Here is a 19538-nt window from a genome sequence, read left to right as displayed (position 1 = left end):
CCATAAACATATGGATATTAAAGATGGATGTTGACAATTAGCATTCGAGGAACAGTAATTTCTGAGAATAGTGATAATTTGTGCATGATTTTTTTAAAAATCAATCTACCCAAAGTGTCACGGGACAGAATAACAGTTGAATGGATATTATCCTGACAATGACTAGATTTAGACTAATCTGCATACATCATATGAATAATAAACTGGAAGAAGCTCCGAGCAGTTTGTATATAAGGCAGCTTCCCCTCTCTCTATCCTGCTCTGTTTTGGAACGAACGTAAGTGTCAAGCCAGGACATGCTGATGGGTTGCAGAGCCAGATAAAACATCTGTTTCACCCAACATGGCAATTTTTATTTAAGGTGCTTTGCTATTATTTTGTAATAATGGTATTCTTTTATAAAGCTATTTGTGCATGGAAAATATGGCCTCAGATAATGATTTTAAAAAATTGAATAGACTACAGCCATTTGTCTGTTATATGCATATAGCTCGTAAGTGGAATTTGAAAAAAAACAACCCTGCCATTGCTGTATCATTATGGGTAAAGGTCCACCATTCACTCTGGCCTATTTAAATTACCTGCTATTACTCGCTCCAGAATTCATGGTAAACACACTTAAGCTGTCAGGCCATGCACACGAAGAAAGCAGAAGTCATAAAGTCAGGCAACCCAGCCCATAATAATGTATCAAAATGTGTGAGGGGGAAGCACAATGCTAAGAGCAAATCATTTTAAAACACCCAAGAAACTGAATCAATGTTCTCTAATAGAGTCGGGGGAACTACTTGCAGCAAATGATTTATTCATCTTTCATGAAGCCGTTCTTTCCGCTTGCAAATTATCTTTGAACAGCCTTCCATTTTCTTTGTTAAATCGATTGCTATTTAAAATTACTCTCTTTTGTGCCTTCTGTGAATAGTTGCCAGTAGCTTGTTTGCTTATTCCTCCATGCATGGGCTGATTCAAAAGTTATTCTGCTTCCATCTCATTTATTATTATGGTTGGTCGCGTAGTCAGCCAGATGTTTAGGCAGGATTTGACATTTTTTATCCATCCATCAAGTCCTTTCCAAGGAAAGGGGGTAAAGGCAGATGTTGTTTCATGGTGTCAAAGGTATTGTCACAGAAAGTAAGCTGTTCCAAATAGAGCTGCTTTTTGCAATTGACTGATGGTGATTTTGTCAGTGTTGATGGTGTTCAGGTGATGCTATGTGGGCGGGGCAAGCGTCAAGTGGGCGGCGGGGCAAGCAAGCATTGAGCGAGCATTGAGCGAGCAGGCAGGGCAAGCAAGTGGTGACTGGGAGGATGGGGTGAGTGAGAAGGGGGCATGGCCAGCCAGAAATTGCTACCGGTTCGGTGACCCAGGCCAAATTTCCCCTTCTCTCAAGCTGGTGTGAACCAGCTGAATACCTCCTCTGATGACGTGGTCCTTTGGACCTCCAAGTCAACTGACAGAGCCAAGTCTGTAGGCTCTAATGGAAGGTCATAAAGGTTGGAGAGGACCTGACTCCAGAGGGAAGAAGATGTGTTCCAGAGGACAGACATAACAGCAGAGAAGACCCTTCTCTTGGAGCCCGTCATCCACAATTCTCTGACCAACTGGAACAGCATACCATCTTTGCTGGCATGGACGGCGGGGGGAATCCCAGGGGGATGAAACTGTCCCTTAGGTAAGTTGGACCCATGCCATGAAGGCTTTAAAATGATTACCAACATCTTGAATTGCACCCAGGAACAAACTAGCAACCAGTGCAGTTTATTACTGTACCATGACTTCTAATATCTGAAATAAATGATCTGAGATAGCTTGTTTCTTAACTGAGCAAGGAAAAGCTGATCTGCTTCCATATATCTTCAAATTATGTACTCAGAAATGTAGTACTTGAATTTATATTAGATTCTTGCCCCACAGATATTGGAACTAGATTTCCCAGAATTCCTAGCTATTGAACATGGGGGCAGAGCATGTAGGTTGCTACAGTCTCACTCTATCTTGAAAGCAACTCTTTAAAGAAGGCCATTTTGGCTTTTGGGAATTTATCCTTTTCGACCAGGCTCTCAGCTGCCATGTGCCAGAGGACATGCCTGCAAACCTTACCTCCATAGTCCCAGGAAACCCAAATCTCAAAACTGTGCAGAGTCCCCATGTCAAGTACTGACATTTTTAGTAAGTCTTTACAACAAACTTGCAAATGATCAGATTAAATGCATGAAGGCACTTAGGATTTCTCCAAAAGTCCTGATTCAGAAGGAGAAATGGTTGAGTATATCTCAGTCTTACCCAACATTCACATCTTTTAGATGAGTAGACTTCAGCTTTGAGAATACTCAGAACAGCAATGCTGACAAGGGAATTCTCAGCAATTCCATATTGCTGAGGGTCCACCTAGAGTGGGAAGGATGATTTAAGACCGTCCTTCCTCTTCTGTTTTATGCTTGTGTCACTTATAGTCATACTTCTTTTTATTGGTACTTAAAATGTTCTTTTAATCCATAAAATTGCTTGCTCTCACTCTGAGGTTTCACTGATAAGTTCTCTCTCTGTGTATGTGTGTTTGTGTGCCAAAATAAAAGTTAAATGAAGTCTGTCATTGGCAATTTTATCTTACACTCCTGTGCAAGGAGTCTGCTACAGCTAGTTCATCATTGCTACATACCATCTTATTTCTTTGATCTCTCCAACAGGTTAGGTGGTATGTACATACCTAATACATACAATACAGTGGTGGGATTCCATTTTTTTTACTACTGGTTCTATGGGCGTGGCTTGGTGGGCATGGCAGGGGAAGGATACTGTAAAATCTCCATTCCCTCCCCACTCCAGGGGAAGGTTACTGCAAAATTCCCATTTCCTCCCGATCAGCTGGGACTTGGGAGGCAGAGAATAGATGGGGGCAGGGCCAGTCAGAGGTGGTATTTACCAGTTCTCTGAACTACACAAAATTTCCACTACCAGTTCTCCAGAATTGGTCAGAACCTGCTGAACCCCACCTCTGCTTCTATATGATGGAGTGAGCTCCTGTAATTAGCTCCAGCACTTGCTGACCTAGCAGTTTGAAAGCATGCAAATGTGAATAGATAAATAGGTACCACTTTGGTGGGCTCATTAATGGGGACATGAAAGGAGCCACCAACTGGCATTTCCTGGGCAGTCGGGTGGTGTCACTGATTAATCCTTTCACTACGGAAGTGCTTTGGTGCTTCCAACATGGAAGTATAGTATAATGCTTTATTTTACAGCCTAGAAGACAATTATACACATGGACAATACATGCTAGATAACACTGAAATCAAATTGATATATTCTGCCAATGGAGTTTTTAGAATCTTTGTTTAACTTACATGGACACTATATAAGTATATATACAATAGCTCTATAAGACAGGCCATTGTTATTACATAACCATTTATTTCAAAAGCAAAATGGGGTTAATTCTAAGATGGAAAGCCTGGCCCAAGACCACCTAATGAATTCCTGGCAGAGCAATATTTGAGCCAGGGAAGAATTATAATACTTTGGATCCATTCCAACTGATTTGTGTTTTTATAGCAGGTGTGCATTAGGCATTATTAATAATAATTGCAGCAAATAATATATGTCTCACAGTCAGTGTAGAAAAGGTTACGGCTATACGACTATTTTGCCACAGTAGGAAATGTTTAGAAAATAACACACAAACTTGTAGTATATCGCAAAGAAAATCTTTGGGGATTAATACAAGCAGGCAAATTAGATAAGGTTGGAAATTGCCCAGTTAAGAAGCAAATACTGATTTACTTAGTTGCAAAAGTAATGAACAGCTTTATAGAGCTTCAAAGAAAGTGAGCAAAATTTCTATTTCAAAAGCCATTCAAGTTAATTTAGCTGATTCTAGTTTCTTTCTATAAAAGAACATGCCTGCTCAGGTTTCCTTTTAAGAAGCTCTAGGATTTTGGCTGGACACTGTTGTAATACAAGTCCAATGCATAGGGAAGGCAACACATATAAAATATGGTTTTGTGTAGCCATATATCAGCTTCCCAAGCTAAACATTTAATTAATTAATTCCATGTATGTGCCACCCATCTCACTATTAGAGCAACTCCGGTAATATGATGGTGAGGCAAAACTCAGATGTTGCCTTTTCTGCTAAATAATGATTTATGTTCCTAGGTGGACAGAAAAATAGGCAATCAGGGATATCTTCAGCATGTGTGTGTCAAAAATCAAGGTGATAGGCACAACCAATGCAGTTGAGGCACTTTTCAAAAGTATTGCTTGAGGCACATAAAAACAGGTGGGACTTCAAATACATGGATATGACTGCCATCTTGAATTTTTGAACTTAGTCTATGCAGTAATTTTCTTTATTGACTTTACTTCTATAGTCTTTCTTTGATACTGCCTTTGTCACTAATCCATTATTGGCATTTCCTTTCTTTTTTATGTTCATTGTTCCTTTATCTTTACCTATATTGTAAGTACAGATAGTAACAGAAAATCCCATCTCTGCATATGTGTTTTCATTTCTACAAAATGTGTTGGATATTGCACCTCTCGGACATCTGAAGTGCAATGTTAGCCACTAGATACATGGCTACACAATGCTGAATTCCCCTTGAGGAGCATGATTATTTTTCACAGGATGCACCAGGGTGAGGAATATTTGCATATTCTGAAATATTTTCAGTAAATCAAAATGGTGGCCATCAAGAACTGCCCCCCAAATTAGCTGCACTATTCTCATCTATTGAAGCAAAAGGAAGAGTTAAACAATTGTGGAACAATGAAAGCAAATGAAAATCAATAAACTAATTATTTGCCTTTTTTGCCCTAAAAAACAATTATTAAATGCATGAATTTTTAAACCAAATTTCCATGCAAGATGTTGCTATATATGACTTCATTTAGAAATGAAGCACTTGATTTAAACTTTTTATTTGTTACAAAATGAATGTTCTCCTTATATGCAGCTTTAAACGACAAAGGGCCTTACACAAGAAAGTTCAACTTTGAACTGGTTTGTTACCTATTCAGGTGTCTTAAATCCATGAGGTTGAAGAAAATATGTTACTCTAAAAAACCTATTTTATAATCATGCTATTCTTTTTGAAAAAAGTTCCAAAATTAATCATGGATCCTTCTCTGGATATTCTGGAAAATGTCATTCTATTAAAGTATTATCAATCAGCTAGGTCTCTCCTCCAAGATAAATATCTGTACTAGATGCCTCCTCCTATCAATGCAACAATTGCAACATGAACAAGGATCCTAATTTATCAGGCTCTTATCTTATATTAAGATGGGGCTCTCCATTTTAGACATATGGGGTTTTGGGGGGTTGCTTTCTATACACAGACAGTGACTTGGGGGTGGGGATGGGATCCTAATAGGATGCCACTATTTTCCATTCCATTACTCAGAAAACACACACACACACACACACACACACACACACACACAAAACACAAACACAAACACAAACACAAACACAAACACACATAGAATACATGCCAGGATATTCACATGAGTATTATCTTCTCAATGCAACTGTTGGCCGTGTGGCTTAGCTAGGTTTGGAACACAGAGAAAATTTTGGGGAGGGAGTTTTTGCAGGGGTGGGGAGTAAGTGGGTTAGGAATACTTAATCCATGTTTGTCTGAGAATTCTGGGAATTATAGACTAACCCACATCACGGATATCAAATTAGACACATCTATATTATAGAATGTTTTGAATAGAAATCCATTTTATAAATCCATTTCAGTTATAAAAAGAATGATGATATGACTTTGCTTGTTGGAGAAATATAGCCTGTTGTGAGAAAACAATGATTTTGTAACCATGCTTTCTATTTTATTCCCCACACCCCACACAACATGACAGAATAAAAAAAAAACCTGCTTTTTTTTTTAGAGTCACCCTTGGTACACAAGGATACATCATCTGCTTGTATCTTGGAATGATATTGGTTGATAAAAGCCATCCAAATCTTGATTTAGGGAGAAATCTACTGCAAATGGAAAAATGTCTGTTCTGCCAAAATGCTTTCATTTTTCAGTCTATATAGCTGAGCCACATTGATGGTTTGTGTTGTCATTTGGCAACATAAAATTTATCAGAGACCATTTGCACTAAAGGATATAAATGGATGAGTTGGCAGTAGAAAATGAGGATTTCTTACCACTTCTGCAAACATGATTTTTCATTGTGAGCTTTGTCATCATGGCAACTTTATAATAGCTCATGTAACTTTATAGTAACTGTTTTAAATAGAAATATGGACAAACAATTCATATATTTTCTTTTCACTCAATTTTTCATGTTTACAACTTTGAATTTTGTTTGATATGCTTTCACTTTTGTACTATTTTTTTTAAAAAATCTCTGCATTTGTGAACCTTTTCTGCATGCATTTTGTATACATTTTTTATTTGTACATTGTACATACTTCACTCGATAATAAGGAATTTTAATGAACATGTTTGGCTAATATATATTAGCATAATATAGTAGCAGCTGCATTTTTAGGTTGTATTGTTGAATTGTGAACAAAAACAGAACAATTAACATTTAAGTTTATCATGCTGCTGTTCAACAATATTCTAAAATGCGGTGAGGAGACAAAAATGGGTTTGAGGTTGAGATTTTTCAGCATCCTTCCTGCATTTCCTCTGAGTATGTCTGTCCAAAAAAAGGTTGCCTTTTTTGTATTTCTTGAAGAAATTGTGATATTTTAGGCCTTCACATGCCCACTTCATTCTATAAAATCTCAAATCTCCTCTCTTCTCAAATTGGATCCTGGCTTTCACATTTTGGTGTTGTTTTCAAACTACTAATAGCAGTTGTTTCAGAGGTGGTATTCAGCAGGTTCTGACCAGTTCTGGAGAACCGATAGTGGAAATTTTGAGTTCGGAGAACCAGTAAATACCACCGCTGACTGGCCCTGCCCCCATCTATTCTCCGCCTCCTGAGTCCCAGCTGATCGGGAGGAAATGGAGATTTTGCAGTAACCTTTCCCTGGAGTGGGGAGGGAATGGAGATTTAGCAGTATCCTTCCCCTGCCATGCCCACCAAACCACACCCACAAAACTGGTAATAAAATTTTTTGAATCTCACCACTGAGTTGCTTAAGAAATAATGAAAGATAAGTTATACTTTCTAGATAGAAGTCACTGAGTAACCGTAACCCCGACCTTGCTTGGAAGATCTTGCTTAAAAGAACTCCAATCCTGACCTTGCTTAGAATTGACTTAATAGGTGACCTTAACAATTTATAGGGACATTTCCAAAACATTTTATTATGTATTATTGCACTATGGTAGTGTAAAACACAGTTTTTGAAATCAGAGTAAAGGAACATCCCAGTATCCTTTATACACTTAGGAAACTTCTCTGAGCCCCACTAGTACTATGAGAAAGTAAAACCAGTCTTGGGACTGAAAGATAGTCTTTCTGTATTTGATTTTAGCTTCCAGCCTCAATTTTTATCCTGAAATTCTTTCTCAAAGATTTCTATTCATTTATTTGGGAGTAAGGTGTACTTGTGAAATAAAAACACAAATTAAACATAATCTGAGAGGTTTTTGGTAATGTTCTTGTGGGGATGGATGGGTTTGTAAAAACCTGGTTAAATCTGGAGATAACAACAGAAGAGTTTTTGGAAACTCATTTATTTGTAATTTTAGTGTGTTATGGAAGATTTACCTGCTCCTACTTGTTTTTCTTAGTAAAGTGGCATAATGTTTAATGTGTAGAGCTATGTGCAGTGAAACCCAGCTTAAATTCCAATCTCAGTCGTAACTCACTAAATGACTTTCTTTCAAACCCATACAACAGCATTTGGTTGTGAGAAAAATTGGGGGATAGTTGGTGTATACTGTATGTCACCTAGAGAGCTCACACAGAAAATTCTAACATCAATCAATCTTCATGTGAAGCTATATTGCAAACTTCCTGATACCTGCTCAGACCACTTATTCTTATAAATCTTAGTTATCCTTTTTGAATGATGGAAACTCATCAGGTTCTCAAGAGCCCTTTTGGAGTCCTCTCACATTTGGAATCTGATTCCTCAAACATTTCTTTGTCTGATCTGGGTCTTTCTGCATGCAAACAATGTACTCAGCCACTAGGCCCTTCCCTTTTTGATTATTTATGACCAAATAATTGGGAGCAATTATCCAAATGTAGGAAAGAGTTAGACACATATTTAAACAAAACAACACCCATGCAATGTGTGTAAATGAGATCTATGGTTATTCATTGACCCTTCTTTAAGTCTAAAGCATGAGACTTGTACACCAAACAGCAACCCCCAAAAGATAAGATTTTCTTTCCTTGATCTTAGAAAAGTGAGTCTCATATTCCCCTTTAGGGATCACTTCAGGAGTTGCATAGGGATGCAGCCACAATTCAACAAAGGTATCTTAAAAAATAACTCAAAGCTAAGAACACTTCAAAAAGATTGAGTATGACAGTTCATAAATGAGAAAGCCTGAAACATACCATTTGTAATAATTTCTCCTGGTTCCTGGAATCGAACTCTTCTCTCGACTTTTTCCTTTTCTCTCAATGCTTGTTTCCTGGAAGATTTTTTCCTTAGTATGGATGGAGGACATTGGGTAAAACGTGGCTAAAGAAAAAAGAAAACTGTTGAGCATAAGATAAATGTCCAGTTAGTTTATGTGATGATGTGAGAATTGGTTACATGTAGTTTGGTTATAAGATTCCTTGACTCTCTTTCTACTACTGTAAGCAAGAAAGGGTTGATTGCCAAGCTGCTGAAGATTCAAGTCAATTGGTAACAACTACCAATATGAATGCATAAAGAAAAAAAAAGCGTGGGGGGGGGGAGATAATTGAGAAGTGGCTTGCTTGGTATTAGAAAGAAAGAAAAGGAAGGAAATCCGGGATAAGATTTAGGAGATGATTTAACAATTCTGTTTGTTTGTTTTTTTTAAAAAAAAATCAGGTTAGGAGGAAGTGACAATGTGAAGTACTTAAGAATTTGACATAATGAAATGTCTACAGTAATTATATGTGCAAGTACATCATTTTGAATGGGATAAATTACCATCATTCCAGATAATTATTACCTCTGAATTCTCCATGTAGGCTTTAGTTGTTGAAAATAACATACTAGAAAACTGGGTAGCATCCATATCTCAGTATTCCATACTGAAGGAAGTAAATCCTATTAAATAGGAAAGCAATATTCAAAGAAGCTTAGTTGATAATAAAGATAATAAAGATGTGTTTAATGTGGGCCATTAGTGGGAATGAGCTTTGAGTGGAAGACAAGTTCCAGAAGAAATGGAGGAGGGAAATTTGATCCATTAAAAACACTAAAAGAGATTAGTACAATTAGGGTTGTACTGAATCTTTCTTCTTAAATAACATGTCCAACAGTTAAAATGCCCACAATGCTGTTTTATCTCAGTTGGAATTAAGCAATGGATGTTCGTTAATATGAAGCCTATAGCAGATAGTAGCATCCAGCTGACCTTGGCTGTTTTTCAAACAGCTAAAGAAGATTAGAGCTCACTAGTGTTTAGATGGCAGACTACCAAAAATCCCATGACTGTAGGCTACATGGCGAAGTTAAAAAAGAAATACCTTGGAAGAAAAACATGGCAAACAATTTAGACATTACTTCCCTCATTGGGCCATCCATGCATACAACGTGGCCCCTATATCTTTCCTTGAGATCCACAAGATCTCAAGATCTCCACTAATGATTTAAAGGGTCCTTAAGAGTCATCTAATCATTGTTGTGCCAAAATAATAGCAATGCAGATAAACTTTATATCTATTTAATGGTGGGTGGCTGATACAGAAATGATATTAGTTATCTGGACCCAAGTACAAAATATTATCTTCTGTACTATGTATGTATTTAATATCAATATGGGCTATATAAAGATCTGGATTCAAGGGCAAAATGCAGGTCTCCATACAGTTAAGCATGGGTAACATCTTATATCTTATATCCTTGGGATTGTTCAGCTATCAAGCCATGCAAGTCATCTGTTTTAAAATTCTCACGTGTGCTCTGAATTACAGCATGTTCTTTCAATTTGGGCCAAACACCAATGTTCTCAATAGCACAATGTTTCTTTTAGCTTGTTTTTGTACATAGATTAACGCCCTCAGAAATCAGCCTAGTTGTGGACAGCTCATTTATCTTTCTCGTGCTAATGTAATCTGATTATATTACACATATATGATACAAATTAGATTAATTATAATAATAAAGAGGAAATGGAACATTAGAATTTCCTTCCAATATTATAATAAAATTATTCTAGAAATTGTTGTTGGGAAGCAATGTGGTTTGCCATAGTCTAGTCCTGCTCTAGTTAATTTTTAATTCCAGGTACTGCTCTACTAAAGTAGAGATGGGATTAAGATGACTCAGCACTGATTACTGAAATATGTTTTTAAAATTTGTTCCTGCTGTGTCAATGTCACCTGGAAGAGTTTCTTTTCTAAAGCTATTTGCTTTGGACTCTACTTCGGATGAGGAAGAGATAATGCTTCTTACAGGCAGTCCTTGCTTACCAACCATTAATTCAGCAACCATTCAAAGTTATGATGCCTGAAAAAGGATACTTATGACTAATCCTCAAAGTTGAGACAGTCACAGTGTTGTGATCATGATTTGGATGCTTGGCAACAGCACCTTTTCAATCATGTTTCTGGTCTGCACAGTTGGCTTTTGACATACCAAGTCAGTGGGGAAACTGTCAGGAAACCAGAAGTTGTAATCAGGTGACTCTCTGCTTAACAATCAGTGGTGATCCACTTAACAACCACAGTTGGAACCGATGTCATTGTCAGGTTTGAACACATCTTCTTTCATTTTATGACCTTGCTGCTTAGTAGCCCCAAATGTGGTTGGTAAGTGAAGGCTACCTGAATTGCCATATGAGAAGGGGAAAATTGTTGCCCTTATTAATTAGAAAACCCTCCATTTTAAGAATCTCAACAAGAACAGAACTGTGAGGGAATCCATAATGACTCTACACACCAGGTGGGGGGAAAACTGTTTAAAAGTGTTCGTAATTCTAAACTTCTGTTCTGATGTTCATGTCAAGGTTCCAACTAATGAACCCAGCCAATTCAGCACTCTGAGACTTTCAGATTTCTCAAAGGGCTGGTTTATTGGCACATTTGAAAGCAAAACAACTCTGGCTATTTCCTGCACTTTCAGTATAATAAAAGAATAGACAGCTCCCTCTCTCCTTGACACAGGTCACATTGTCCAATCAGGTGTTCTGGCATCTCCTTGATAACTTCTTCTAGTCTCTGGCCAGCACTTGTTTGGATGACCTTGGTTCCCACAAGATACTAAGGTGTTGTCCAATGTTCCCTCTAAGCTGTGTGGGTGCGCAGCCATGCATATGGCAACAAAACACTACGCAGCAGTTTCCAACTGCCGCGCAGTGGTTTTTGTGAGACGCCTTCCATGATAATAGGAGAGGAGACCCAGCCTGGAGACAGCAATCAGTTCTAGGTCCACAAGGCAGAAAGTAGCCAGGAGAAGGGGTGTAGGGGTTGGGAGAAGGCATGGGATGAGCTCCCAGCAGTGGCTGCTCGGATTTGCCATGAGAGCGAGAGGGAGAGCGAGAGGGAGAGCGAGAGAGAGAGAGAGAGAGAGAGAGAGAGAGAGAGAGAGAGAGAGAGAGAGAGAGAGAGAGAGAGAACACCCCTCCTTCATTCAGCCCAACACTCTTGCTGGCATCCTGGCCAGACGAGAGGGACTGCAGAGGGTCTCCTCGAGTCTAGGGCAGCGAGTCATTTGATGGAAAAGTTGCCTCTTGGAAGGAATGACCCAGCTTGGCTCCCGCTTCATCTCTCCTGCCTCGTCTCTCTTGCCTCTTCGCTTCTCTGTTTGGTTGTTGGCCGGCAGATCGAAAGCGGGAGCCAAGCTGCTGAACGAAGGAGAAATACTCTCTCTCTCTCTCCTCTCTCTCTCTCTCTCTCTCTCTCTCTCTCTCTCTCTCTCTCTCTCACACACACACACACACACACACACACACACACACATTAAGAGAGGGAGAGAGAGAGAGATAGTTGGTGGGCAGACTTAGCACTTTGTTAAGTTTGTTTCTCTGTGTGTTGTATGTATGACTGAAAGAGTTCGAGTTGAAATATAAAGATATTGTCAATCGCCATACTGTTAGATTGATAGGCAATTATGGACTATCTTAATTATATCTTCCTTAGAAAGAATATGCTACTGTATGGTTGAGAAAAAGATCAAACTTCATTCCATGGAAACCCAACAAAGTTCATAGGGAGGGTTTCTTTCTACGATGAGCATCTTGGGTCAACAGTGAATATCAGTCATCAAAAATGTAGGTAGAAAATTAAGCAGACAATAGGCAATTACAAAAAGGGAAGCCAACTTTCTGAATTCTGTTTCTTTGCACTTAGTGACTTATAAATAGACTAATGTTCTGAAAACCTGACCTAAATTACTATATATTTTAAATAGCTGTTAAGCTATGCTAAAAAAGTTGTTCTCAAGGTATTGTGATAAACTCAATAAAAAGAAGAGAATTCTTGATGAACTTAAGGAGAAATTAGAGTATTGGATAATAAATGGACAAATAAAATTACCAATCAAAGAGAATATTTGCACCTCAGGGTTGAAATGAGATGTTCTCTCTTAGTCTTTCCTCTTCCTCTCTTCTCTCTCTGTCTCTCTCATCCTCTTTCTCTTTGTCTCTCTTCTCTTTCTCTCTCCTTTTCCATTCTTCCATCCCTTTCTCTCTCCTTCTCCCTTCTCTCTCTTCTTTGTGTCTCTGTTTCTCTCACCCTCTTTCTCTTTGTCTCTCTTTCTCCTTTCCCACTCTTCTGTCACTTTCTCTCACCTTCTCTGTCTCTTTCTGTCTCTCTTCCCTTTTTTTCTTCCTCTCTTCCTCTCCCCCACTCTTTTATCACTTTCTCTCTACCGCCCAATCTGTCCCCATACTTATCTTCGACTGATCATGTTTGCAATAATTTACCTTTTCTAAATAGATGCAGTTCCCTTACCGGATCTCTCGCTCACTCAAACACACAAACACACTCACGCACGGACAAAACCATTTTTCCCCATTCCAATTTGGATCCTATAAATAAATTGCTCTGTGAAACATCTGTGAAAAAAATTCAGGTGCTCAGGCATGAAAATGTGCCGCTCAAACCCTATACTTTTCTGCACACACTGGAAAAAAATTAGAGAGAACATTGGTGTTGTCTGGTCTGACATTCCAGAGCTCCCTCCACCCCACCCCTGCCAAAGTGTGTCAAGCTGAGAAACAGAGAAAATGGCTGTGACAGGCCTGATCTGTTTCGAAGTTGAGAGTTTATGGGTCACATTTATAAGGAACCACTTAAGGATTTTGACAAACTGTTTGAGTCATGTTTTAAACTAAGTTGATTTTCATGCCCTGGAAGAATACATAGGAATTCTATAGTTTTTCAATTTTTCCTAATTTTATTATATAGTTCCTGCTTAAAAATACTAGAATACACTTTTTCTCGGTTCAGTCACATCTAGTTCTCAGAGACTGCTTGGACAGGACCAGCAGTGTAATCCTCTGAAGTCTGCCACCAGTTCGGTGAGTCTGCTACTGAGTGCGTGCTTTGCGTGCACATGCATGCTTTGCACACATGCGCCTGCGGCATGCTCATGTAGCGCTAAAAAAGGAACATTTTGAAGCCTTCCGAGTCTGTGAAGGTAAGTACAACAGTGTGGGTGTGTGGGGTGTGTGTGGAATCTGCTGTGCCATGTGATTTAGATTAGCTAGAAAGCAGGAAATCTGACTATTCTAGGTAATACAAATTGCATATCACAGCTGATTGTCGGAAATACTGGTTCACCTGAACCGGTAGCATTTTTTGCTACTGGTTCGAGTGAAGCGTTCCAAACCAGTAGCATTTCACCACTGGACAGGACCTTGGAGTTTTCTTGGCAAGGTTTTTGAGAAATGGTTTGCCACTGTCTCCTTCCTAGGATTGAGAAAGAGTGACTGACCAAGATTACTCTTGGGCTTTTTGCCTAAGGCAAAAAGAAGAACAACTCACAATGCCCTGACCTCTAGCCTGATGACTTAACATCACATTAAATTATATTAACATCAACATATAGGATATAATGGGCAAAAATGTATATTAAAGCAAAAAAAAAAAGTAGCATTGCATTTAGCCAAGAAATAAAAATATTTGCTTAACTTTCAAGTAAAGTAATACAAACCCCAGCAGAAGAAAATGTACTTCTCCAAAACAGTTAATCTTGTGAAATTGAGCAGGTCTGGAACTGTTTCTGTGTTGCTGCAAAACCCTTTGCCTTAAGGGATCTTTCTTTCTTAAAAGATTCCTGGTTGCATGCATGGTATTACATTATGCTGTGATTCATTCCCATTTCTACATTCCTAATAATAATATTGCATGGTGCGTGGCAAATAACAATTTTGTATGATGCAAGAAAGATCTTGTCCTTCAAAGAAAACACTGCAGACAAATTATTACATTGGGCTGATAACACTATTCATTTAGTGTCTCTGTTTGTGCGTGGGAGTTTTAGAAGGAGGAACACATGTAATCCAGAGGTTTGTTCCGTTTTCTAATTTACAAAGGCTCCATTTTGTGGTGTAGATTGTGTCAGTTATTTTTATGTACTAGACCCAATCACATCTAAACATCCAAGCCTTCTTTTATTATAAGAAACCCTGAATGTTGCCATATTTAGTTGTGCGTCAAGAAATAAAGTCTCGAAGTGTATATACTGAAATAGACATCTGAAAGTATGTAGCTTGTTTTAAATGTTAAACATTTTAGTAAAACCAGACAAATTTATGGATCTAGAGAATGCAAATTATACCTTCCTCTGGTCCCTAACCTTTTTAGCCCAGATGGCTTTTGATTTCATACCCGGTACCTAGTCAGGATTATTGTGGCATAATTATAGACCCTGTGGGCTTAGTTAACATCTGTTACCATCTGCTACAAGCATTCCAGAATTCTTACCTTTTCTTTCTTGTGCATTGGAGAAACTGAAGGCATACATTTATGCTGCAAAAAATGACATTTGCAGAACTTCTGAAAGCCTTGGAAAAGAAGCTCCTTCAGTACTTCTGTGAAGAATGACAGAGAGAAATAAAATCCAGAAATGCAAACTGATCAACACTACTTTCATGAGCAACATCACCCTCATTTAGTAAAGACCCTTTTACCTTCTCTTCAGAAAAAACAAAGTTGAAGAAGAGTTAGCACTTTTGTTGCTAGTAATCTTTTTTTTTTAACATCAGCTCTAAAATTTATTCATGTGGTCAGGATTAAATAAGTGTTTGCATAAATAAATGGCTGCTACAAGTTCCTCTATCATTGTTTCTTGCCATAGATCAGGCCATTCTGTTGTTTATTTGGATTGAGCAGAAAGAAATGAGCAGGGATTCTACCAGCATTCATATGGATTTGGATAAAAAGCTCTGTAGGATTAGGCCCTTGGTAATGCAAAATCCTTGCCAAAGTAGAGTTTGACTTAGCTTCAAGAAAACATGAGTAAAATTTCTCTGGAGACCTCATTGGTTAACATAGCAAGGGATTTAAAGAGGCAAGTCTGGTGTACAAAGAGAGATAGTCCCAATTTGCAGCACCCAATTCCTTGACATTTTAGTGCCCTAACTCATTAATGTAACACATGAATAAGATTTTGCTATAAACTGAATTGAAGGAAATTGTGCAAAAATTCTATTCTTTGATGAAAATACATAAACAAAAGAATGCAAACAGCAAGCTCAATACATCCCACTAGAGGATGTATTGAGATGGGGCAGACTCTACAGAGCATAATCTCTTATTATCATAAAGTATAAATCAACAGCTTGATCTGCATCCATGAATCAAATCCACTAATCTCATTTCCCCAAGACCAATGTTGAGTAGGTCTAGGACTTTGGATCTGAAGGAAAGAATGTACTGGAGTCCATGTAGGGCTTCATGTGGCACCTGTTGGTAATTCTTAAAGCAGTATCTTTTACTTGGACTGCCTAGCTGCCCTTCACAGCTGCAGCACAATCTTGGGAAAATATGCCTTTGGATTAAGAAATAGTGAACAGTTGCTACATTCACCCTTGTACACTCTTGAAGATTTTTTTCCTCTCTGAATCTGAAATGCTGCACAGTCTTAATACTGACCTGTACCACAACTAATTTAATTTGCAAGCTGTTCCTAATTCACTATAAAACCTAACCCACTCTGGGAATCCTATAAGCAGGACATGAGTAATAACATCCACCTCCTTGGGCTCCTCAGTAACCAACAGAGTGACATATTGCCAATCCTACTTGAGGTAACATATAGCCACATGACTAGTAGCCATCAGTAGCTTTATTCTCTTTTAATTGGCCTCATCCCCTCCTTCCAAGTCATCAGAGTTGAGGGCCATCACCTCATTCTGTATGGAATTGCACAGTTAATAATGTCTGGTGTGAAAAAAATAAGAATCCATTGCCTGAGGCAGCCAACTCACTCCCTCTTATAACAGAAAGATTTCTCTGTTGCAACTGCTGTTAAAATATAATAACACAGACACTCTGCTTTCACAAAAATTTCTGCAATCATTTACAGTGTAGGAATAGAGTAGCAGTATTATAGCAGACCACCAAGAATTATAACTCTGCAAAAAGGCGAAGGAGTGTACCATTCCCTTTTTATACTTCCCAGCGGTAAAAAGTCTAACAATAAACCTTTTGTGATACTCCCCCAACTCATTTTTGTGCTCATGGGAGAGCAGCCGAAATAATATGAACTCTTATGTTCCCCCCAATTCCTTCTGCAGGAATAAATACTCAAGACAAACAAAGTATTTTGTAAACGATGTCTTTATATGGGTTCATACAGTGTGGTTCAATTAGTCCAAAACCTAGCAATTTTCTCATATCATTGAATCTGGCTTTATTGCAAATAAGGTCACAGAAATACTTGTTCCCAGGAATAATGGGCGTAGTTTACCTTAACTATTAGCCCTTCCAGGGGCTGTGTATGTCTGCCCCAATACAACATTTATACACGTGTAGGTGCAAGCACAGGCATGAATGCATGCATACATATGTATACGTTCATGCACTTATGTATATATTAATAATGAAGTAACCTTATCTTGTACAATCTGAAAACAAAACCATGTAAGAGCAGGCAGCAAAGTATGCCGATGTAACTGGAAGCTTGCATATCAAGGCTCACTGAAGAAACAAATAATGAATAAATAAGGAAGGATTCTTCCAGAGTTCTTTTGGCTTCCTAGGTGCCAACTGATCCCCTGTTCAACATTCCTGCTATAATATTCCATTAAGTAAATCTGATCCACCTCCACCAGCTTAAAAATGGAGCAGAGCCCCTTTGGCAGGTGCAACTTGGACAATCAGGATGTCTCATAGCAATACACTTTGTAGGATATGCACAAGTTTTGGCTGTTTGAAGAAACAGCTCCATACTGATAGATTCACACAGATGAACATCTATAGATATGATATAGACATTTTCTTCATCTGCCAGCTTATCAGAAAACATGTCCTATTATTAAGGAAATGTGGTAAGGCTCAATATACATAGCATTGTCTTATATTAAATTATCTTTATCTATCACAGAAATGCCCAGTCTAAGGTCCAAGGACCAGAATTGTCTGCAAGCAAAAACATTGTCTAAATATTATTATTATTAAGTATTATTTGCACATGTCAGGAAGAGAAATATATTAAATACATGGCAATATATTCATATTCTTAATATGACTTAATTATAAATGCAAAGCAACTTAGTATTTGTTCTAGTCTCATTGCTTTTTGAAATGCAACTCCTGGAATAACATTCAAACCCACCACTGAGGCATCTTGCCAAAGGTCTCCCAATCTCAGCAGCCGGTGAAGGCCCTGAAAAATTGTGACATTATGTAGGAAACACTCCTGTCCATGAGAAATGGCTCATTGTGAGAATCTTCAATCTTCATAACTGATGCTATGCTTTAGATGTACCAGAAAGGCAACCAAAGTACTCTTAGAAAAGCACTGAAGGGGCTCTGTAGGTCTTGTACTCTAATCCCATGCTTGCTAAGAGCATTATCAAAATATGCCTGTGATCTCCAACATGAAAATGATCAGCAGATTTTTAACCTATTACTTGGACTGTGATTTCTCAAATGTTCGACAAAACCTTCTTGCCTACACCATATCCTTTAGATGATCTTCAGTATTAGAAAACATTTAATGTCTTCTCAACTGCTATTACAAGCCTTTAAAGTTTACTGAAAAGTCTCCTTTGGGTTCTCTGTATATTCATTGATCATAATTGCTACTTCCCTCCCAATACAATTTTAATATTTCTGTTCTCTTACATATTAGAGTATTCATTGAACATACATGCATTAATATGCACTGGCTTTGACCTCTGCTGCTAAGGACCTATCAGGTTTTAAATATTGTGAATACACAACTCTTTATCGAAAGAAGATTCATAACATTCCCCAGGCACTGGATATGGGAATGGTATAAACTTATTGGATTTTTTTTTACTCCTTTGTTACATGTTACTCCTTTGGATTGTGTTTTTTTTAGTTTGTTTTATTATGTGTGGTTTTTACCATTTAGTCTGTCCGTGTTTTACCAATTGTAGTGTAGCCGATTCCTCTTTTCATATCTGCTTCTCTCCCCACTCTTAAAACTCTAAGTATGACAATAAGTACTTTACCAGGTCAGAAAGACAAATTTGCAAAGAAAAATACTGTTTCAGATCAGAACTCAACATTGGATCAGTCACATACCTGTTCCATGATGTGTTAAAAACATACTCTGAAGTCTCAAGCCTGGGCATCAAAGTTGGGAGACATGCTTAGCAAACCCTTCAAAAAAGTAGCAGCTGTTCTCCTTCTCTGTCTGCAAATTCCTTTAAAGCTGTCAAAGATGTTGTAATCAGATGAGGTTATCAAACCCAATCCTCCTGAGACCTGGAAATAAGATCCAGAGATGAGCAGTTCAGCTGCAGTAGGACTAAGGCAGGAACACTTAACGTTTATATTGAAATTAAATGAAAGGGACTTGAATTGTTTCAAGAGTGAAAAGCAAAGCTTCAACAAAGGCTAAGAAGAACTGATGTTTTGGGCTGCTTCTTTAACTGATGTGAGATAAAGTTCTATGTGGCCCATAATGGAATCCGAAAGCAGTTAAAACATTTATTGATGGGAGCAAATTCTGCAAAGGATTGAATGTTTAGCTGTGCGGTTTTCCTGGCAACTCCCGCCCCCTCTTACAGCTGAGTAGTTTTATTACCAGAGAATCAGCAGAAGCCAAAAAAAGATGCATAATCCAAGGCTTTTATTTGATCAAGTCTGTAATGTGAAAGCCCCAAAAATAGATTCGGAAAACAAAACAAACAAAAAAACATCGCAGTTTGTTTTATGTCTGCAAAGAAAGTAGCAGAAGAGGATTTAAGATACCCGAGGGGCCTGCACATTTGTAGTTAGTAATGGTCCCTACCAACAATTTGATCTCCTGCTTTGCAGCTTGC

At 38.1% G+C, this 19538-nt stretch overlaps 1 protein-coding gene across 1 annotated transcript in view; it reads right to left on the bottom strand.

Annotated features, from left to right (window-relative positions):
* Positions 1-19538, bottom strand: part of LOC148049767 (uncharacterized) — a 34743-nt gene that overhangs the window by 3709 nt on the left and 11496 nt on the right. Inside the window, exons 2-4 of the mRNA XM_087728185.1 lie at positions 18796-18978; positions 15004-15110; positions 8491-8617 (exon numbers count right to left, since the gene is read on the bottom strand). Coding sequence (XP_087584311.1) covers positions 8491-8617; positions 15004-15110; positions 18796-18820 — 259 coding nt within the window. The 5' untranslated portion in view covers positions 18821-18978. The remainder of the gene's footprint in view (positions 1-8490; positions 8618-15003; positions 15111-18795; positions 18979-19538) is intronic.

The sequence above is a fragment of the Thamnophis sirtalis genome, unplaced genomic scaffold (genome assembly GCF_051295495.1).
Source record: "Thamnophis sirtalis isolate CommonGarterSnake01/CBP01778 unplaced genomic scaffold, rThaSir2_p1.2 scaffold_1, whole genome shotgun sequence".
Lineage (NCBI taxonomy): Eukaryota > Metazoa > Chordata > Lepidosauria > Squamata > Natricidae > Thamnophis > Thamnophis sirtalis.
The sequence above is the reverse complement of the archived record's forward strand: the minus strand, read 5'-3'. Positions and strand labels throughout refer to the sequence as shown.